The sequence below is a fragment of the Erpetoichthys calabaricus genome, chromosome 11 (genome assembly GCF_900747795.2).
Source record: "Erpetoichthys calabaricus chromosome 11, fErpCal1.3, whole genome shotgun sequence".
NCBI lineage: Eukaryota > Metazoa > Chordata > Cladistia > Polypteriformes > Polypteridae > Erpetoichthys > Erpetoichthys calabaricus.
The window spans coordinates 23,431,152-23,454,513 of record NC_041404.2 but is presented as its reverse complement, the minus strand read 5'-3'; the positions used below and the strand labels follow the sequence as shown (position 1 = coordinate 23,454,513).

Here is a 23,362-nt window from a genome sequence, read left to right as displayed (position 1 = left end):
CAGAGATGATCACGTCTCAACCAAAGTTTTTTTATATAATAGATGTATAGTTACATTATTCATATGATGTCCTTCAAAACTTCTTCCATTCACGTCGACTATGGCACCCCAAAGGTTGCCAAATTTGGGAATGTGCACTTCTCTGTAAGGTGGACTAAGTGTGTTGTGCCTCCGATTAGACTCTGAGCCTCTGAGCCCCCGAAGTCTAATTTCTTATAAATTGTAGGCCTGCCAAATACGTAATATCATCGTGGATTGGATTATACTTGCCTGGTGATGGTGCAAACATACCACTGAAACTGCTAATTATTAACGCAATGAACTGTGCAAGTGATTTAAGCTATTCATTTATTTTTTAAATCAGTATGGTCCCAAATGAGCCCCCATGCTCATAGGCCCTTGTGCTTTGCACAATCTGCACAATCCATTGCTACACCATAGGATACGAGGCCAAAAGGACCACAAACACCAGACAGGCATCGTATAGCCCCCATAATGGACACTGTTCTTATGTGAATGGTGTCTCAATGTATTATCAGTGAAAGTGACAAACGGAAGGGGAGACAAGAAGACCTGCTAGTCCACTTTAAGGTTTCAGTTAGAATACGAACGCAGCACAATGCTTACTGCATAGCAACTTCTACCAAGATGAGGTATATGGTGTTTGAATGTTGAAATGAATCCTCATTCATTAGTGTATACTTAAAGAAAAATCATTTTCCAATTTCTAATTTATACTGACTAATAAAACAAAACACAAGAAAATCTGGAGCAGCAAGTAAACCTGGATGTTGTTATTAAGAGCCTAATTGAGCAAAGGTATTGAGTTAAACCTGAGGTACTCACAAAAGTAACCCTTCCTTTTTAACACTTGGGTGTGAACATTTAGTTAAATGAGGTGCCCCACTGGTTCTATGTGCCCACTTCCCATAAGCTCACAATACTTACCAGTGATCAGTAGCCCCCTTTTGAAAACTTCATACATGGTTTTTGCATCATCATAGTAATGGGTAAGGAGCTCTGGGTTGTCCCCCAGCACTGACCTGCGGGCACCTCCCGAGTTCTGCACACAGAAAGAAAGAATGTTTATGGTGAAAACTGAACTCCAACCTTTTGGTTTACAGTGAAATACTTTAGAAATTTGTCAACTAAGCCACAGAATCTACATTGTAATTTCGTAAAAGGACTATGAGTCGATGTGAGAAATATTAATCAAGGGGCCCCATTGCTACTCCATGGTCGGCTGAACACTAAAATCTTACTCTAACACTGCATTATATACAATTAGCTACTAAAAATGCCATGGCACTCTGCACATCATACCAACATCACATAAGACAGATGCATTTTAAAGGCAAACTCCAGCCAAAGATGATATTTCTCATATGTTACCTACCCCATGTAGTTTGTAGTGATGGCTGAGAAAAATTTTAATTTCATGTTTTTGTGGCAAATAAATATGTAAAGTTTCTGAGAGAATGAAACCCAATGGTGACCAATACTGGGAAACAGCAAGCAATACCAAAATCGTCTCACATTACTCATGTCATATAATTCACACATCATCTCATCCAGTTGTATGCTCACAACGTGCAAAGCACATGCATTTTTTGGTGAAATATTTTCTATATATATAAAATCCCTATGTGCGTCCAGGTGTCCGTGTGTGTGTGTCTTCTGGTGAAGTGCGCATGCGCGGGGCACGGTGCGATGCGCGATATTACTGTCAGAGAAAGTTAGAGGCGTTTTATGGAAATACAAACCAGTATTACTGCAAGAGGAAATTAAAAGGTACACAATACAGTGACGCTTATTACAGTCACATACAAGCCAGTATTACTGCCAGAGGAGATTAAAGGCATATTACCGACGCGCATGCCTGTATTACCGCCAGAGAAAATTAAAGGTATATTACGGACGTACAAGCCAGCGGACGTACAAGACGGTATCCTTCAATAAGGGCGCGCACAGGCATCCTTCAATAAGGGCGCGCACAAAAAGGCGAGCCTCAAAAGGGCGACCTCAATTGGGCGCGTGTAAATAAAGATCTACACCTTTGTTGCTCTTCACATATTCCAGAGCCATTTGAACTAAATTATCTACGAACGCCTTTGCTTGCCGCGCTCAATTGAGGTCGCCCTTTTGAAGCTCGCCTTTTTATGCGCGCCCTTATTGAATAGAGCCGTACAAGACAGTATTACTGTCACAGAAAATTAAAGACACACAATACACGGCGGCAGCCCACGAAGAACGGTCAGCTCAGCAAGTAAACATCAACAAAAGAAAGGCTGAAAGAAAGAAAAATACGACCAACAAAAAGAATGAGGTCAAAGTCCCTTGCCATTTAATATAGACTGTTCCTACTAATGTTTATGCACTACTGTTCTAGCGCCCATTATTGTAACGGGCTAAATGACTAGTTAAATAAATAACTCTGGAACATGAAAGAAATCCACAATCTGGAAGCCCCTTCACACAGGATAATGCCTTTGAATTGAAGACAGGACTTTAGACCAATGAATGAGGGGGAAAGGTGGACCTTCAATTCAAAAGTGAGATACTGTATAAAGGGGTTTCTTCCAGAGAAGAATGGCAGAAAATCTCAAAATCCAGGAGAGCAAAGCTTGTTGTGTCAGACCCAAGAAGACTCGAGGATGGCAAGGGTCTGAATACTTCAAAGTTTTTTTGTTTTTTTAAATAAACTAGCAAAAAATTCTAAAATCCTGCTTTCACTTTGTCATTCTGGGGAGCTGATGTGGGGAAAAAACAAATTTAAATGATTTTAGCACAAGGCCGCAACATAACAAAATGTGAAGAAAGTGAAAGGGTCTAAACATTTGTCAATCCACTACATGTGCTGTGACCAATTTACTGCAGTGCTGCCCAGCCACAGACCACCACTGTATCTATAGATAGTTATGAGACCACAATGCAGAAGCAGGGTGAAGATGAATAAAAGAAAAGGTAATCCCCTAACAACAAGCTTCTGCTGAATTCAAATAATAGCCTTTTTCTTGCAGAACTTTAATGGCCACTGAATGATTCAAAACACCATAACATGCTTTTAAAATTTAATTTTACTATTTTGATTTTGAGACTTTCAGGTGGTCTGAAGGGCTAATTAGGGGGGGTTTGGAACACTCAGGACTCTTTATTTCACTCCTTGCAACGAGCCTGAACTTAGTGAAGAGGTCAATGCAAAAATAAATTGAGCTAAGTCATCTTTAATTAAATTTGACTGTGACAAAATACTTTGGAATATATTATTAAGAAACAATAGCAACGCTCTGAAAGAAGAACATGTTTAAATTTTGAATATGGTGAAGCATCTTGCCTCTTGGAAGGCTCGTTTTTTGCCTCTTGGAAGACATGCCCAGTTTTGAAGCATTAAATGTTTGTTCAGTTGACATTGTTAATTTAAAGTAACTTGTAAGTCAAAAGTCAGTCAGATTCCAACTCACTTAACATAGACCAAAGTCACAGGCTGGGGGGCTGGACTTTATCCCAGCTAGCATAGGAGGCAATGCAGGAACAAACCCTGGACAGGGTGCCAGTCCATCACAGGGCAAACACACACACACGCACACACATGCAAATACACAAACACACACACACAAGGTCCAATTTAGTGTCACCAATCCAACTAACCAGAAATACTTTAGGCTGAAGTGAGGAAACCAGAACACTACAGACAAAGGGAGAACATCTGGGACATAAACCCTGGTCTTCTTACTGCAAGGCAGTAGTGCTATCACTGTGGCACTGTGCCGCTCCTAAATCAAAAGTTAAATAATAAATCTATCTTTCTTTTTAAATATTTGGAGCACTCCCAGGTTCAGTGACTTTTTAGGGTCACATACAGAGTTGCATTGAACCTGAAACTGGAGCTTCGTGATTTGCAGGTTAACACCTCATAGTCCAGCTGGCAGTTCATGCTATGAAAGGCTGCTTCAGTGCAAATTGATTTCATAGCATTTAATGGATTTTGTTTAGTGATGTTCCTGCCTTACAATACTTAGACAGTGAGTGGGGCTTACCTGCATGCACAAAACTGGGATAAGATGAGGAACACGCTTAAGACAGAAACCTGACTTCTTAAAACCTCCATTTTCATGCGTGAGTCCACTTTTGGAGTTCCCCCTTGGTAAAACGCTTATTATTTACAAAACAAAGTAACTAAATATATGGTTACTTCTTATTAAATGTAACATGTTACAAACAGTGCATTCATTTTTCTTCTTATCTATGAAAACCTGCACATTTTACTGACCAGCACTTGTCACAACAACCTAAGCTAATAGATGAACCTTCATAAAAATGACCAGAAGCACAGGCAAACGGGATCATTTTCTTGTGTTTTCTTGTGTTCTTGAGCCCCTGAAGATTCGCGCTATGAACACCTGCCACTGTGCTCCCTGATCACACTATTTCAAAGTGTCTATAGAAAACAGCCGGGCTAAAACTAAACTGATGTTTTATTGATAAGTTTCGGTTACCGGATTCTATTCATCACACTCTTTTCTGCTTGTCTGTGCGACTGAGCCTGACAAAGGAGTGGTGGACCGGTATGTTTGCTTCATGTCGTATCCCAGTGCTGCTGGGATAATAATATTTTTACTTCAATAAAGTAAGTGTTGCATTAAGTTACTCTTTACTTTATAAAGTAATCCGACTAAGCAACGCACGTTACTTTTAACACATTACTCACCAAGCACTGCTCCTGAGATTGTGCTGCTGTGTGTTCATACGTCGATTCATCAACCTAAATTTAGCTGTTTCTAAAATATTGAGACAGATTATTTCAACCAGGAGAAAGAACACTGTGATCGGACAAGCATTTGGCCTCAGGAAAGTTATCCTGTGGACACTTCCACCATTTTCTTCTCATGGCTGCCATGAAACACGCACAGCTTAACAGAGTGCAACAGACAATGTGCAGACTATGAAATCCTTAACTGTAACCCAGTTAAGAGTTTTCATGGCTACATAACTGAGTTACTCCTGGAGAAATCTACGTGTGTAAACTTGGATTCTCACAGACCAACATCTCGGCTTCTCTAAGCCGAATAATACAGAACATTTTTTTTACACTCACTGCTACCCGACTGGAGTGCCTCCTGATTGGAATTTCATTTTCATTTGTATTGTTCTTATGCATTATATTTTTTACACTGTTCAGTTTTTTTAAATATTGGATTCATGCATGTTTTACATTTTTTTAACCTGCTTTGTTTTAAAGTAAGTTCTTTAGTTTTATGTGACAGTTACGGCGCCATTTTGTGCTTTCTTTACATCTGCATTTCAATGCTGTTTTGTGTATTTTCCAAGCAGCCTCATTCACTTCACGTTTGTCTCGTTGTGATGTGTTTTGTCATGGTGGGGTCCAGGGTCACCCTACCTTCCCTTTCTGACTCTTTACTATGTAAATGTAGAATGTTTATTCTTACCAGCCTGGTCACTGTCAGGGTTGACTGCTATTGTAGTTCAATACTCCCTTCTTTCTTCTACATCTGTAAATTCATTAAGTAGAGTACCAGAACTGGCACGAGAAAAAGTGTACACTTTTTAAATAAATATAAGTAAAGTAAAATGAGTGTGACAAAATAATATCGATACCACCTTGATAATAAGAAGCTCATTTCACATCTAATATGCTTACTACCAGAAGGCTCTTTGCCTTAGGATACTGATTTGTTTTTTTTCTCCAGCATAGCCTCTTACAGAAAATGGTTTCTGGACAGATGGAAGAGCAGAAACACATAGAGACAGCATGCTTCTTTAAGCCTCAATTTATGCTGTTTTCCCTTCTGTGTTTCCTGGTGGGGGAAGATGTGCGCTACCCCCTCTCACTGAGGCTCATAAATTTTACCTGTCACTCCCACTTCAGGTTTTCTTTGTGGACATGGCTCATAGATCTAAAATGCCCCTTCACAACCACATTATCCCACTCTTCCCCTCCCTGTAAGCACTTAACAAATGTTCTTATGCTGCATTCCATTTACCTTGGGAGTCGGATGTTGAAGCTGGGAATGATGTCACACCTGAATCGACGCATTCCGGTAAAACATTCAGAAAACCAATACAGACACCTCCAGGAAAGCCTGTTCTGCTTGCTCTTTTAGAATACAGACAACTACTGGACCAGTTGATAACAATGCATTACATTGTATTTTGTGCATACAGAACACCATAGCAACGTGTCCACAGATAGATGTTGGACAATACTGTGTGTACAACTGATTTATTGAGACAAAAATAGACAGAATTGCTAATAAACAGTATAATACTATAGCTTTCACTTCTGTTGATGTGTGGTCAGCCATCTTGGATTTTGAGGTCAGGGTTGGTGAGGCTGTCCTGACTTTCTAAGTAGGAATTCTGACTTGTGGAGGCGTTCCTGTGGAAACTTCAAAACTGGAGCTTGGAAATTCCAACTTCTTAATTCAAATGGAATGCAGCATTATCAGTGAGCACATTCCTAAAACTTTGGGGAAGGACATTTTCTGAAGGTTACTTCTATTTTGTAAGCTAATAGTTTAATTTCATTTAAGAGTGAATTTGAATTAACAATCATCAAAATGCTAACTACCAATCCCATTAGAGATGTCATCTTCAATTGCTATACAGTATATTGTAACGGCACAGGGTTATTGTTGTTGTCAAAGTTTGTGGAGAATCATGTGAAAAGTTATTTGGTGTGCTATCTTCCCAGTTAAACACTCCTTACAACATACCTCTCTACTATGGTTTGTTATTAATGTTTAGGCTCTGACACTTTGGTTGGGTTAATCTTTTGGTTTTTGACTTAGTAACTTTTTCAGACATTGTTTTCATCTCCATCTTCTTCTCTCAGCTAAACCCCAGCCATTTCTTACAGACACAGTACATTACGAGACCCAACCTTCCCTCTGTGGCCCATAGAAGATTATATATTGGTCCAGTATCGCCAGTATGAATGTGTGTGTAAGTGTGCAATCTATCGGACTCCCTTAAGATCCAATTTTCATATGATACCTTTGGCTGCTAACAGGCTCTTGCTTCCCATGATTTTGACCCAGAAAACCAGGTCCACAAAATAAATGAATGGATGAATTGTTTTTTCTTTATTGTACATTAATTTTTAAGAAATTAACATTGCAAACATATTTTTCTGCTACCAGCTAGAATCTTCTATGATGTTAGGAATGACAATAAAGTAAGAGACAATGAGACGCTTGTAGGCCTACAAATTCATATGACACAAGCGTGTCAATGGGAAGTCTTCACACAAACAAATGTACACAAGAACATTCAAGAACTTTAATTTAACTGACTTAAGATTCAGTCCTCTGGGTGTAATATTAATATGTTTATCAGTGTTCAATGACAATATGCCTAAAACTTTATGATGCTTCTGTGTTATGCTGCTTTGTCATGAAAGGAAGCACAACTGTGTCACACTCACAGAGAAATGTCTTCCAGTTTTCAGATGTTCTGCTGACGTACTTCTGTGTATCCACCTCTGAACTCCATTGTTCAGTGTTATTTTTGGTCCTGCACAGAGACTCTGGCTTGCTGCCACTAGCAATCAGCTTCATTATTCTTGACTGTTTAAATTCTGGAACAACATTGCTGAGTAAATTGATTAAATTTCATTGGATTGGCCTGGCACTGATGATGTGCATTTAATGAGCAACCCACTGACAGTTATATGATTATCCCTTTGCCTCTAAAACTTACACTGCTCCTATCTGAAGCTTTAACTTATGTACAGGAACATCTAGAATGGATTCAGTCTCCACAAAAAAAGTATTCATCCTCTCATCTCTCCATTCAACTGCTTTGTCTCCCATTTTCCATCCCTGTCTTAATGGATATGATCTTCTTCAATACCATAATTTAATGATGCAGTTGTTGTGACAATGTTAGAGGTGTTTTTAGGTAGGCTGAGCTTATAGGCAGAGCAGCCTCAACACAGTTTGTCACTGGCCATCTGCAACTATCTAACCATATTCTCATTGTTAATTGCCAACTTTCTCTTTTTAATGAAGCCTAAAGTATAGAAAATTTACCTTCAAAATAACATTCACACACACAAGTTAATACAAGCTAAAATCATTGTCATATTGGACACAAATGTTTTAACAATTGCATACAAAATTGTAAAGGACAGGCCTCCAAAAAGACAAATTTACAAATATTCTCGTTTTGAGGGGTGTCCGGTTACCCTCTCTTCTGCTGACATTTTTGTGAATTTGCTCAGTTTTTGTGATTAATAATAGATGTGACTTTGAATCCAAATCCCCACTGTACTGCCATGATGGTAACAGCAACTAAAGTTTTTAGAGATAAGAAGATGAGACTAAGTTGGAGTTTGAAGCACAACCTGAAACCAGAAACTGTAGCCAAAAAGACACTCCAGAAGTTCAGAAGCCACTCACTAAATAAAGTAGATTGTTTTTAAGTTTAATATCCACAATCTCACTTAGAAGTCAGACAGAAATGGTGAACTTCTATCCCTTCTTATAAGGAAGTAATGGGTCACTTATTACCAAAATTTTGCTACAGAAACTATTAAATAGTTCATTAATAATACCAGTGCCGGTAAAAAAACTAAATGGTAATAGAAAAGGCACAAATAAAAACACAAAATCAAAAGTACACTTAGAACAAAAGAATAAAAAGTCTAATTGTATTCTCCATAAAATAGGGTTTAACAAAGTAATGAAAAAGCTAGGAGAAAATTAGAAAAAAACCCATGAAGCATCACATAACATCCACTTATAAGCCTGCTCAGGCCATAGCCTGTAGGTAACAGTTGGGGGCTGACTGACTTGAGGTGAGCCTTATCTGAGCTGGATAGTGAAGGCCATTTCCTGGTTTAAGGAGCATTTTGGAGACCTTGCACACCCTTCTCACCATGTTTGTGACTCTATGATACAACAAGGGACCATACAGACATTAAGCACAGATCCATTCATCCATTTTGTGAACCCTGTTTTGCCATGATACTGTGGCGCCAGTCGAGTTCCAACTGTGGACAGGACGTCAGCCCATGGAAGGTGCACACTCATTTACATGACCGTTCAGAGTCCCCAGTGAATCTAGCCTGGATAACTTCACAGTGGCTAAGGACAACATAAGTTTTGAGGGTAAGGTAGTTATACTCAGTGATCATGGCATGGAGAGTGGGGATGTGTGACATGTTACATTAGCAGATTCAAGTAAGAATTTCACTGTACAGTAATGACCCTATAAATTAGAACACCAGGACAAACACGCAAGAATAAAGACAGAAGGTTCAAATTCCACACATGCACTGGACAACTAAGCAGCACTTAGCATCAGCAAATATGACACCTTATTACAAGTACACTGTAGTCAGTCACTTTGCAAAAAATAATAACAAATACATATTATTTCTCTATAATATGTAATTATCCCTAACATTAGTCACAAGATGACTTGGATGAAAACAATGCATTAGCTTCAAAAAGCTACGGATCAATACTGTGCCATATATAGTTGATAAAAAGCAATTTGCAGCAATGATTTTTACAGCCTGCTTTGTTTTGTTAGCCATGTTATTTGAGTTTTAACAGGTTATCTGTAACTGAGACTTTCACTGTAACATTCATTTCCTTCTCATTTAATATGTTATTAACCTTTACATGAGCTGTTTGAAACTGCTCTGCACTTGTAATTTTTGCCTATTCAATGTTTAAGTAAACATTTTTAGCTGTTTGCAAGATAAGGACTGCAATGGCTGAAGGGTTTCATTGTAGGCATCTCTTCATAAAAGGCTAAGTTGTGTCATTTGTTGTGCTTAGACGAAGGATTCCTAATGATCTTGCAGTGTGGGTTTTCAGTTTCTAAGACATTTAAGTGTAGAAGACAAGGTCTTAAGGCAAACAGGCTATTCAGCCCGATATGGCCCATCAATTTCTATTCACAGCGTGTGTTCAAAATGACATTGTGTGGACATTTGAAAATCCCCATGGTAGTCATTTCAATCACGTTCTTAGGTAAATAGCTCCATTTGTCTCTAGGTATTTGTGAGAAGCAATGTTTTCTGACATTTGGTTAAATCTTTCAATTGTGCTCTCTCAGCCTAGATGAAGAATGCATTTTAAATGAACTGCAACCATTACCCTTATTCTTGAATATCAGAATCTACGACGTTTAACAAATTAAAAGATACCATGCAATCTATCAGACTCATTTTGTTAGCTTATAAGTTGACTTTTCCCAGTACCTCGTCCACATACTTCTTAAATGTTAACACCTCTTTTTCTTTATTTACACCACCTGATCATTTGTTTCAAGTTTTCATGATGCTTTGAGTGACGAGGCCTTTCCTACTTTTCATCTTAAAGGTATTCTCATTCATTTCTAATGATGTTCTGAAGCCCAAGTCACTAAATGTAATATTGAAGGCATAACTGTAAATGATTTGAACTCTTGTAATGCAGACAGAAAACAAGAAACTCCTTTGGTGTTTCCGTATTGCTTAGGAATCAGCTTGGTCCTGTCTGGCCTCACACATGCTTATTATCTTTATTATTTATTTAACAAGGAGATTTACAAAAGCAAGTTGTAGTACATTCAAGACTGATTAGAAGGTTCAAGAATCAAAAGCAGCAGTTAATAGGATAAAAATCTAAGCAAGAGAGAGTAACACTACTACTACATAATTAAACCTGCAGCTAGAATAAGACAAAAATCAGCATCCTAAACCCTTTTTCGGTACAAAATCAACCATCCTGAGGAAGTGACACTAAGCAGTCCCAAAATATGTAATCAAAAAGTGGGTTTTCAAAAGACGTCTAAACAAGTGTAAATTGGGTGCAGTTCAAATAGCCAAAGAGAGATCATTCTACTGCTTTGGATCAAACATCAAGAAGCATTGTTCAGTCTTGACATGTCTGATATATCAGGGAAGGTCAGCAGACAGGATGAGAAAGGGCACTTCTTGAATGGATATATGGAGAAATCAAAGACTGGAGATACTGAGGAGGAGGAACATTGAGAGAAACATAGATCAAGACAAGAGTTTTGAAGGGCATCCTTGCAGGCAACAGGAAGCCCATGGAGAGACCAAAACAGAGTAAAAGGAGTAAAACAAGAAATATAGAACCCCAGTCAAGCTGCTGGAGAGGTTAGATGCAGTTGAGGGAAACCTCACCTGGCTAGAGTTTAAATAGTCCTGCTGAGAGAGAACCAGCGATTGAACAAGGAGTTGCTTAGCCTAATTAGTAAGGAAGGGTCGGAGTCACTGAATATAATGAACAAAGAAATGACATGAATGAGTATATTTCTCCAGTCACCCAATGAATGAAACTGAGGAGTCCAGAGTCGCACAGAGATTCCATACCATGACTAATGGAGGAAGGGTGACATCTTCAAGAGCAACGATTAGCAACAAATCTGAGAAAGCAGAATCAGAAGGCAAGTACAAGATATCTGACTTTGACAGGTTAAGTTTAAGGTGATGGGTATTCATCTGAGATGGCAGGAACTCTGGACTGAAATCTGTGGGTTGTAACAGAGAAATAAGAGGAAGATCTGTGCATCATCAATACAGGGATGGTAAGGTGTGTCATGAGAAGAAATAACATTGACTAAGGAGCAAGTGGACCCAATGCTGATCCTTGAGGTGCACCTGCAGAGAGTTTCCATGGGGAGTATGTTGCCGTACTTCATTAAAATGTGAATTTTTATTCTCAGAAAGTAATATAAGATTCACAAAATGTAATATAAATTGCAAAGTGGACTGTACATGTCAAATATCTGCAATACATCTTAAATCATAAAGTGTATTACTGTATATAGTTTTTAAAAAACTGTATTACGCTATAACAAATTCAATATTCAGGTTAGCAAATGTTTTTACAGGTGAAGTCCAAAGCAAGTGTATTTTACAGCTCAACACATTTTAACAAATGCATTTTTAACTTAAACTGCCAATACTTCATAAGGGTTTAAAATATTTATATGATACAGGATTGAAAAGGTTTGCCATTCTACTTGGAGAATCAAGGTCAAGGCCTTGCCATAATTTTAGTTTTCTGTTATGTAGTTATTTTTTTTTTAATTACTCATATTTTTGTGTTGTTATATAAATCTTGTTAATATTCTTATGCTTATTTATTATTCATTATTCATGTATTGTGTATTTGGTGGGAGGTACCCCACCACTGCTAAGTCGCTGCCCTCTGTCTATATACTGTATATCAGATGTTCACTGGTTGTTGCTATCTTAACCTCACCTTGTGGAAGTACTGTTTGGATTTTCTGGTTTTTATTCCATTTTTTGCTTATATTTGGATTCTGATTTTTTTCTTACAGAGTGGACTTGTTATCTTTGGGTTGCTTTTTTTAGGCCATCCTTTTTTTGCCTTGCATTTCCTTTGCTTTGCCATTTTTGTTCTTCTTTTGTTTTTGTAATAAATTCTTCATTCGTACAGATTATTTTTTGGCCTTGTATTCTTAAACCAGATAATTGATTTTTTATCATCTCCCTTGAAGGGGATTTATCTGTATTTGGGATATTCAAGTGATATATATTTTTAAATTTAAATGATATTGCCCCATTCTTGGGCATGTGTAGGACAAAGCCTGCCTGTTGAATTTGGGGTCAGGCTACTGGTTGTGAGGTATATCTCTAGGCAGGTGAGTGACGGTCAAGGCCTGGTTTGTGGGTCTCTTCAACATTCATACGGGGTTCGTCATTTAGTGCCCCAACTCTTTATGATTTCATTTTTCTTTTGTTACAATATAAAATTTGTATTCTTCATTATATAACTTATAACCTTCTAAGAAACACAGATGTACAGTAGCGGCTGTGTGCTTACCTGTATGAATACGCAGGTTTAAGAATTCATTACAGAGAATAGCAATGATCAATTGATGCTAATGAATCAGTGAATGAATGTTCTTCTTAAATTTTGGCAATGGCAATAATTTAAAGACATTTCAGTTAGGCTCCCTTTTATTTTCTTTACGTTTTATTGTAGACTCAGCATCCTGGCTGTTAGACTTATTATGAAGGTAATGGTATAGCACACACATTTTAAGAAACAGAATAATACAATTTATTCATAAATAAATGTTTTATAGGAATATGAAGTATATGTCCAATTACTGGAGTGAAAGATAGCATGCACAACAGATGAAACAGACAAACGTATAACACAGAAGAAGCCACTCTTGGCTTGTTTAAAAGCCTTCCTGTGTTTTATTATTTTATATGCTTTTATATTTAGTGTTTCTCATTTAGAAATTTAGAGTGACACAACGTGTAGCTCACTCTTTTCTAAAGCAAGGTCATTGGCGAAATAAGGTTTACAATTGTGCAGAAACTCAAAGATCTTTTTCTTTCAGTTTAGTAAAGAGCTTGTAAAAGTTAAAAGGCTACCTGACATGATTTTTCCTAAATGTTTGTACACAGTAGCAATTATACAGGAAAAAACATTTATTTGGCTGGCTGTTTTGGAGCTATCTACAATTCAGATTGCCTCTTGGCACAGACAGAGCAGTTCTATAAAGCCTTTCCTGGGAGCTGAACAATGTCTCGAGGACATGAGCTATCATTACTCTAGGTTCAAGTGAAAAACTCTGCCTACAGTAGAGTGAAATTGTTTTTGCCACATGGTTTGTGGTGTGCTGTAGCATGGCATTGTCTTCCTCTCCTCGAATGTGCTGCTAGGCTCCTTACTGTATCCTCTGTTGGTTCGCATTAAAAGGTGTAACTCTTCCTGCTACAAGATTCGCTTCTTGAAGTAACGTTGGTTCTCCCAGATTAAGTTTAGTCAATGGCACAGAGATTGGTTTGGAAGAGGGGATCTGAGAGTTAGTGATCTCCCCAGGATGTCATCATATCCATTAAAAATGTTTAGACTGAGGTTCAGACACACTTCTTTTTTATAGATCAAGGAGCAGAGATGCTATAGGGTTGAGTAAAAGGATTATCAAATGCCGTCTAGGCCATTACCCTGAACAATCAGAAGACATTCAAAATCTAAAGAGGTCGCTAAACCTTAGAATTCTTCATAAAACCATCTGCTCAAGTAAAAGTCTCTCAGTGGGACACTACTTTAACAGGCATGGCTCATGTGGCACATGCCTTGCAAACAAGTTCCAGTTTATTGTCATGTGTATATAATGCAATGAAATTCTTACTTGCATGCATCATTAGAACAATGAGTGACAATACTACAAAACCCTCAAAAGACACATACCGAGAATATATATTATATATTCAATTCTATAAAGTCTACTGCATATACTGTATATATTTGGATGTATTTATATTTACTGCATATGAATGATAATGGCCAATATGCAGAGCAGCTGACCTCTTCAAACCCTGCAAGTGTCCTTCTGAATTAAAAGTGCAGGAGGGCAGCTGGCTTTAAAGTTCACGTCACGTGTACAGAGAACAGAGCAGGTCCTCCTTGAATGTCTGACCTGCATTTGTCAAGTTAGTTTTTCTTTTTGTTTAGCAGAGGAGGCCTTGTGTGCAACTAAAGGCCTAGCAGGATGAGTCAATAGGCCCAATCTGTCCTATGATGTCCAGAACAATGGAGCTCACTTACACTGCATTTATCTAAACTGATCTGAACAAAGGGTACTAAACACAGTGTCACCATTACTTTTAACATCTTCATCTCCTTATTACATAAAAGGTCTAAGCTAAGGAAGTATTTCAGAACTTTCATTTGCTTTTTTAAAAGGCAGGATTTAAACATATACTGACAGTTCTAACGTTGATCTACTGGGAATCAATGGTTTTAAACTCATTCATGTTCATAATACTGTTATAGAAAATAAAAACAATCTCTGAGCAATAACAACTCATAACATTGTTGCAATCTCATACAGGCACAGTAGCATAATATGGAACATCTGTGGCCTGGAACCAAAAACAGGTCTGATGCTTTTGTTCCAGATCAACATTAAAAGATTTATGTGGAAGTTCCTTCAAGAACTGCCCTTCCTATTCAAGCATGACTTACCTCTATTTCTTCTGATTGCATGTTGAGGTTGCATGGTGGCTTCACAGCTTTAGGTCGAGTGGCAAGCCAGTAGGCAATGAGAACCGCCAGGGCACCAATCCCAGCAAGCGTGTGGGCAGGCGCTGAATGGAAAACCTGGCCAAGGTCATGGAGTTCTGGCAGCCGCAAGCTACTCAGGAACTGCTGGGTCCGCATCTTCTCATAGAATATACTGCAAATCTCTATGGGGTGAAAAAATAAAAATGTACAACTCATTAGCATGCAGTTATGGAAGAAAGATACAAGAATCTATGTAATCCTACCAGGCCCTACTGGTACTCCCATTTAGCTTCAGGTAAATTAACTTTAGCTGAGGAAATATTTTGATGTTCACCAATAAATAAGGAGCTTCCAAACAAACATTCATTTCATGTTGTTGAAGGATAACTGGTACTAAAGAAAAGATATAATATGTAAGGACAAATAATATGTAAGTGTTTGTGTGCTTATGTTTAGAATATTTCTTGAGCCCACGGTACAGTATTTGCTTTACTTGTATATTTAATTCTGAGTCAAGGAGTGATGGAGCCAGTACTCGAGTGCAAGCTGTGAGACAGAAAAGGATGTGGCACGACTCATTCAAAATGGGACGATTTGGAGACTCCCTCTGACTTAGAATACCAGGAGAACCAGAGTGTAATGAAGATGAACACTTAACATCCACCCAGTATCATCAAATGTACAGAGATAGCCGTGTTATTCTTTGGATCGCAATACCACTTTGTCATTATTTCCATTGTTTATGTAAATTCCTTATACAGTTCCAATTCCTGACTTACACGTTTCTAGAATTTGTGGTAATCTGTATTTTTTCTTGTTTCAGAACCAACTTAACAAAATCAAGTAACATTACATCAATGAATTTCTCTTGCTAAACGACATCACACCTTCAGAGATTCATTCTTGCCTAGTCAATGTGTACCAGGACCAATCTCCTTCTTATTCTAAACTCAGGAGATTGGCAGCAGAAATCTGTTGGGTAGGATATGTCTTGAATATGACATACGGTCTGGCCAACCATTAACAACAGAAGAAAGTTTCACCATAGTGAAGCAGAATGTAATGAAAAGTCCAAAAGTGACACTAAATTAGATAGAAGACCTAATAGGAGTCAGTTAAATGTCATTTGAATCCATTTATCATGAATAATTTGGCATGAGCAGCGTCTCAGACAGTTGATTTCTGAAATGATAGTATCATAAAAACTGATGTTCAAGCTAGTAAATTCAAAATTTAAGGAGGGCTGCATTGCTGTAATCTCACTGAAGCCAGGCATATAATATATACGTCTGGAGACAACCACAAATTAATTTTGCTTAAAATTGGGTGGGAACAATTGGACGGCTCACTGATAGTCATATTTATAAACTAATCCAGCACCTCATGAAGGAGGTGCTCAAGGTGGGGACGGTGACTTTGAAATGCAAACATCAGAGGTACTCTTGTTACTCTGCTCAAACAGAGAGTAAGCTTCTGTTGATGAAGAACTGTCTACAGTCGAAAAGTCCCCTAAAAAAACCCTATTAAACATATACAGTAAATACATGTTGCGTGTGCAGAGAGAATATTGCACATTTTAAAAATAAACTTAACTTGATGCCAGGGAAGAACCTTTCTGTAGCATCAGATTACACATTGGCATTTGATGGCATCTATGGAAGAATGGTAAACATGAACAATATGTTATTCCATGTGCTGCATGTGCTCTCTTTTGTTCAGTGTTACAACGATAGCGTAGGAGTCAAAGTGAGTTTATTTTTATGAAAATATGAACTGCAAAGTATGCATTTAAAGTAAACAGTATGTCACACTGTGTAAAAAGGACTGTCATTAAGAAAGCTGATAACAAAGATCCAAAGGAGATGCAGATTTCAGTATTCAAAACACCAAATCAACAGATCTGCTTCAGAACACCAGTAAAAGCACAACAAGGCTGCACAACATTCAACTTCTGACTGCATGTCTAAATGAATAACTAATGAAATTTAACACTACTGTTTAACTGAAAATGCAAACACGGCATAATAAAATAGCCGCAGCGTTTTACCACGTTGTATATCCATAGACTGCAATGCTTATCTAAACTCTGACATTTGTTTTTATGTCATATAGTGATGCAATAGTCAAAATAACAGACAGATATATTATAGCTGACAGAGGCACTTCTCAAACGTGTGGAGCCCAGTAGCTGTGGTGGTCTACATGTGAATGTGTTTGTTTGTCTTCAACGCTGTCAACAATTTTGAACGATCGAAAAAAAATAAACGACGAAGTTAAAGATCGGTTATTGAAGGAAAAAAAATTAGCAGTGTATTTGTTTTTCTATAAAGAAACAAGTTACATCTAACATCTTATTTTCATTCTCTATTCGTACCTGTATTTCTATAAAAAAATAAAAAAAAATTACATCTATTGCCTCATTTCCAAATAAATTATTTTTTTCAGTTTAAGAATCACTGTTTTTTTTATACAGGTATTGTCAAGCTTGAGTAACAAAGTTAGTTGCAAGAGAGACAGAAAGGCAAGTCCAGGTTTCCAAGGAAAGTACAAGTACTTTATTACTGTAGTGAGAAGGCAGGTACAGTTCCAAGACTTCATTAAACATAGGAGCTGTGACTTCAGTACTCAAGCACATGAGATATGATCCACGACATGGGGGAAATTATCTGGCTTTAGCTTCCATCTTGAGGATAGGAGGACACCAGCAGCTTGGAATCACCGCTGGGGCAGATCAGGAGAGTGTGAGGAGAGCAGGTCAAAGCCCAGTATTAAATGTTGTAAACCTCATGCCACAAGCACGTTACGAGGTAAGCCTGATGCCTACAGATTGCTTTGCCCTTAGTTTTCTGTTTACCAGATACAGCAGAGCAGCTATGGAGCTGTCCTTGTGCCACTGCCGTTAGAGATGGCGAATCGCCATGAATTTCATTACAATGGAATTCCTCCTGTATTAGGGCAGCCATAACTGCGCTTGTTCTAGTTAACACTAGTGGCATTTTGGATTCTCTTATTCATTCCCAGATGAAGACTCAAAGAATTCACACAAACAACTAAGATGAGGATATGTACACAAAAAGGTCTAAAACTGGTAAAGCATTTAGGAATAGTCAGACCAAGAAACAAATCACTCCAGTTATCTTTAATACATTGTAGATGGCATACAAAGTTATGGTCAAGGTCTTCATTAAGTCCTGATGTTTGTCTGGCAGACTGAGGATCATAACTGTTATGATCCAGCTAGGGTTCTTCCCCTGACTAAAGAGTTTGTTTGTGTTTTATGATTTTTTTTGTGCTGTTTCAAATATTATTTTTGCTGTTAATTATGTTTTTGGTTTTGTTCTGTCTGTATGTTAATTGTTTAATATGGTATTATTTATTTTTTGAATGGTGTATTTTAAGAGGATAGATGGTTTTCTGGAATGGAGAGTTGGAAGGCTGTATTCCATGTATAAGTTTTCTTTGTTCTTTGCCCAGTCTTTCTGAGGCCTGCTTCTCTTTTTGTGCTTCACTGTGGTTGGAATCACAACAATAATTTGGCCAAAACAGACAGACATTAAGACATTTGAACATTAGAAAACTATAAATGAGAACAGGCCATTCAGCCCAACAAAACTTGCCAGTCCTATCCATTTTATTCCCCCAAAATCACATCATGTCTAGTTTATAAGGTCCCTAAAGTCCTACTGTCTATCACATTACTGGGCAGCTTATTCTAAGTGTCCATGGTTCTCTGTGAAAAACAACTTGCTAATGTTTGTGTGAAATTTACCCTCAACAAGTTTCCACCTGTGTCTCAGTGTTCTTGTTGAACTCATTTTAAAGTAACAGTATCAATCCACTGTACAACTCCCTTCGTAATTTTAAACACTTCAATCATGTCTTATCTTGAGCTCCTTTTGCTTAAACTGAAAAAAGCTTCAACTCCTTTAATCTCTACTCATAGCTCATACCCCTCAGCCTACTTGTTCTCCTCTGAACTTCTTTTGCGCTGCTTTGTCTTTTGTGTAGCTTGGAGGCCAAAACTGCACCCAGTACTCCAGAAGAAACCTCACTGTTTTGTTATAAAGCTTGAGCACAATCTCCTTTGACTTTTAATCTACACATCAAGCTACAAACCTAATATTCTGTTAGAATTCCTAATAGCTTCTAAACACTGTCTTGACGTTGACAATGATGAGTCCAATATGACTCCAAAATACTTATTGTAGAGCAGTTCATCCAAAATGTGAATAGAACTGGAGACCAGCTCTCAAAGGGAAACTCATGCAAAAATAAATAAAACTGGGTACTTTAAATTTACCTAAAATAGCTAAATGTACACCTTCATAAGAATCAAGCCATTAAAAGCTATCAGATCTGTGACCTGAGCTACTGAGATGGTAGCTTGAGACCTGCTAGACACTGGTAGATCTGGTCTAACAAACCAGAGGGTAAACTACTGGAGACCTTATTCTGTTGCATATTTCAAAAGTATCGACTTTTAGTAAAATCTTTTCCCATATGTATAAAAAAAAACCTTTTTGATCAAATTCTAATATACATTATATTCAAAACAAAGAGAGCTGGTAATGATAGACTCATGACCGCAGTGAATAACAGAAGGATGAACTGATGAAGATATACTGTACACATAAAAGGGTAGATAAAACCACTCCAATTCCAATATCTGACACATCTACTTCAGTTTTTGAAAGGCAAGATAAGGGTAAGATGTCTAAGCACTAAAACGTTAGAAGAGCATTTTTAGCAGCGTAAATGTTTTTTGTGTTTTTAAACTCCAAACAAAAATCAGATTAATCAGGGGAGCAATAATTGTGCTTACCATTTTCATTAATCTCTTTTTAATAATTAGCACATTTCAGAAATGTCTCTGCACACGTGACATAAGCAGGAAATGGCTAACTTATGACAGGATTAATTTATCTGAGTCCATTAATACACTTAAAACATCTTCCTAGTTCAGCTACCTAACAACATTAGTAAGTTTACATTCACTTACTGTAGGCTCTGCTGTATGGTGCTTTAATTGTGGGGCTTGTTCCTCAGTTTTTGCTCTGCCTTGGAGCGTTTTGCTTTGCTTTATTTGGATTTGATGTTTTGCCTCTGCCTTACATGAATTTTGCCTGCTTTTTTTTTAAACTTTGTGCTCTCACATTGACAGATAATAAATAGTTACTTTAATTTTTATATCTGCTGGCTTTTAACCTTTGCTTCCACTACAGTTGCTGGTTACTCCACTTCCAATTTCACACTCCCAAATCTGTATGCAGCCTTCTTAATATCCCCCTTGCACTACCTGAAACAATGATTGTCACTTGTTCATGCACTCCTTTAATTTTCCATAGGATTTTCAAGGTCCTGCGATGGGCTTGCACCTTGTCCATGGATTGTTCCTGCCTTGCACCCTATGCTTGCTGTGATAGACTCCAGCTTTCCCACAGCCCTTCTTTGAATACAGTGGGTCTGGAAGATGAATGGTTTTCAAGTTCACTGAATTTCTTTTTGTCATTAATCTTTATATATTTGACTGATTTAATGGTATTTTATTATTTTCCTCCCACAATGCTATTTTGAATTTCATGGATGTTTCCATCTTTTACTGCTTTGCATTTTGAACATTTTGAATGCTATGAGGTTGCTACGGATAATGGCTACACATGCATAATTATGTAAAAAAGATGGCGATATTGACTTTTGCCTTATCCAAGTTTGCAGGTAATCTTAAAACCTTTCGTTCGAGAATATTTTCTTGAATCTCTTTTTGTTCTGACCTTTTGCTCTGCTTTTTGACCTCGTTCTTCAGTTCTGATTTGGGTTTTAATGGTTGACTTCTCATAATGACCTTAGGCTACGTGTAACACTCGCTGTTCTCCCGATCCTGTTGTCCTGCTCTTGTGGTGTTTCTTGGTTAGGTTTCACATGCTAGACAGACATTCTGAAGTGCTGTGAGGAGCTGGAGACACACCTTGGTGTAACAACTACTTAAAAGATTAATTAATGCCTTGTTTTCAACAACATCACCTTTAAGTAAACTTAAATAAACTGAAAGCAAAAATGAAAATACTGTCTGATATTTACAGTTGACAGGCATATCTTGATGTACCATTCTTGTCTTTCTCAGCTTAGTGTACTAAAACTCTTGAAACAGAATCATTTTCTATCGTTTACAATGCTGTTCCGTCAAGTGGTCAATAAATTGAGGTGCACTGAATGGACATGGTGATTAAACTATATAAATCATTTCTAAAGTCATGGCAGGATTGTCTATTGTTTATTCAGAGAAATCTCAGATGGGAATACTTGTGTTTTTCTATCCTTAAATAATGAAATGTATGCATGCATTGAAAAAACTGCGGTGTGAAATGTTTCAGCCATTTTTGTATGGATTACCAGTGTAGAGGGTTACAGCCCTCTCTCCTCTGATTGTTAGGCCTCATTTGAAGCCTGAAGTTGAATTTTGAAAGCTCTGCCTCATTTAGAGCCCAGGAGTCTGCAGTAATCAGGTATTGGTTGAGTGTTCGAGAGTGTAAATGTTCCCTGTATGGGTCTAGGGTTGATTTGTACCTTGAACTCAATGATACTGGAAAATCTGTGGCTTCCCATAATCCTGCAATGGAAAAAGCATTTTCAGAAAATGGTTCAATGGATGGATATCTCCTACTAATGTCATTATAAGAAACATGCAAAACTAGAATAACATTGATATTCTAAGGCCACAAGCCAGTAATGCCTGAATAATATGGCATTGCCTAAATGACCAATGACAGCATCACACCCACAGCAGAGCCGGTTATGTGATGGATATGTAATGTAATGAGACGAGATACAAGAACATGGCACGCATACGTGGAACTGAAGGCTACCTGTGCATCCCCACCACTTCCGTGCCAAAATTGGAGAGGCTCTTAAACAGGTTGCACACTGGACTTCTCCCCAGACATGTAGATATCCAAGTGAATAACGTCCACAGTGGACATGTTACTCCAGACTCTCTAAAAAGAATTAAATGGATAGATAAATACAAAAAGGATGCAACAGTGATCTAATATAAAAATAATAAAATCAAATATCCTCAAAATCTGAATGAAACACTACCACAACAATTGTCCATAAACCTGCTCCCAGCCAGCCCTCATCCATTACCCCTTCCTAGGAGAGATGTTGCAAAAAAAAAAAAAAAAAGAGTTCATTAACTAACTCTTTTAGGGCGGATGTCGACTTTTGTCGAAATTCGGGGTAGAGGATGGTAATCGTCTGTAAACGGTGACAAAACTCACTGTTAAGTTCTAGTTCAACTCTCTTTGCTAGAAAGAAAGATGGTTTGGATGAATTGACCTTGACTACCAGCACATGCATGAGAAGCAAAGAGCAAACAACCTCTAAAACAGCATCGACATCTGGTGAGAGACCAAAGTGAACGCGCAAAGCAAAATAGATGGAGATCGAAAAATGGAAGTGAGGTACCGGCATCAGCTTATCGGTCCCCAGCTGATTGTGGTGCTGAACACGCTGGCGCCTATGGCAACATTCACCTGTGAGGACCGCCACTTACAATGAAAAGAGTTGCAAACCAGATTGCGTCATACTGTTGCTGCCACTGCCACGTGAAGACAGCCAGCCAGGCAGCCAGCCTGCCACGGACTCCAGCCGGCAGCAACTGCGAACAGGCAGTGACCACCGCCACAGAACAAAGCAACAGGCGTTTTATGTTGACTTCTGTGTGAAACCATTGCTTTGTGTGCTTTTCAAAAAACTGAGTTGTTTGGAAAAAATATTCAGCTCTCTAAGAGTTAAATAAAGCAAACCATGCACATTTTAAATTTAAAATCTTGAAATAGGCCCCACAGGATATCTAGCCATTGATTGATACTTCTCCTTAGAAAACCCAAGGAGCTCTTCCTATCTACATTGCAGATGATGTGTGGAGAGGGTCATTGGCTATAAATCTCTTGGAGTCACCATTACTGATGACATGAAGTGTCTGCTGTTAATATGACTCGCCAATGTTCAGAAGTCTCAGTTTTAGTGCACTAATTTCTAGTATAATCCGCACTCACTGAGGGGTATAACGTCCTGGTAAGAGGAGGTGCTCAGCTCAGAACCTCAAAGCACTGCTGAGGGCGGTAAAGTCAGCTCAGAATACAACTGGTACACAGCTGCCTTATGTTCAGGACATGAAACACCAAGCCTAGCACCATTAAAGACCTCAGCCATCCTGCATAGGAACTTGCATCACTCCTCCATTCTGACAAATGTGAAAGAACCAGTAGATTCATGGACAGTTTTTTGTCCACGGGTTATAAGACAAGTAAACGGCCACTTCTACT

At 38.0% G+C, this 23,362-nt stretch overlaps 1 protein-coding gene across 3 annotated transcripts in view; it reads right to left on the bottom strand.

Moving 5' to 3' along the window:
• acsl6 (acyl-CoA synthetase long chain family member 6) overlaps window positions 1-23,362 on the bottom strand; it is a 165,127-nt gene that overhangs the window by 98,449 nt on the left and 43,316 nt on the right. For 2 of the 3 annotated variants that reach the window (XM_028812807.2, XM_028812809.2), the window contains exons 2-3: window positions 14,997-15,217; window positions 949-1,063 (exon numbers count right to left, since the gene is read on the bottom strand). In XM_028812807.2, the coding sequence (XP_028668640.1) occupies window positions 949-1,063; window positions 14,997-15,217 (336 nt within the window). Of the gene's footprint in view, window positions 1-948; window positions 1,064-14,996; window positions 15,218-21,898; window positions 22,028-23,362 lie in introns of all 3 variants that reach the window. The other variant, XM_051933467.1, reaches the window with a different exon arrangement.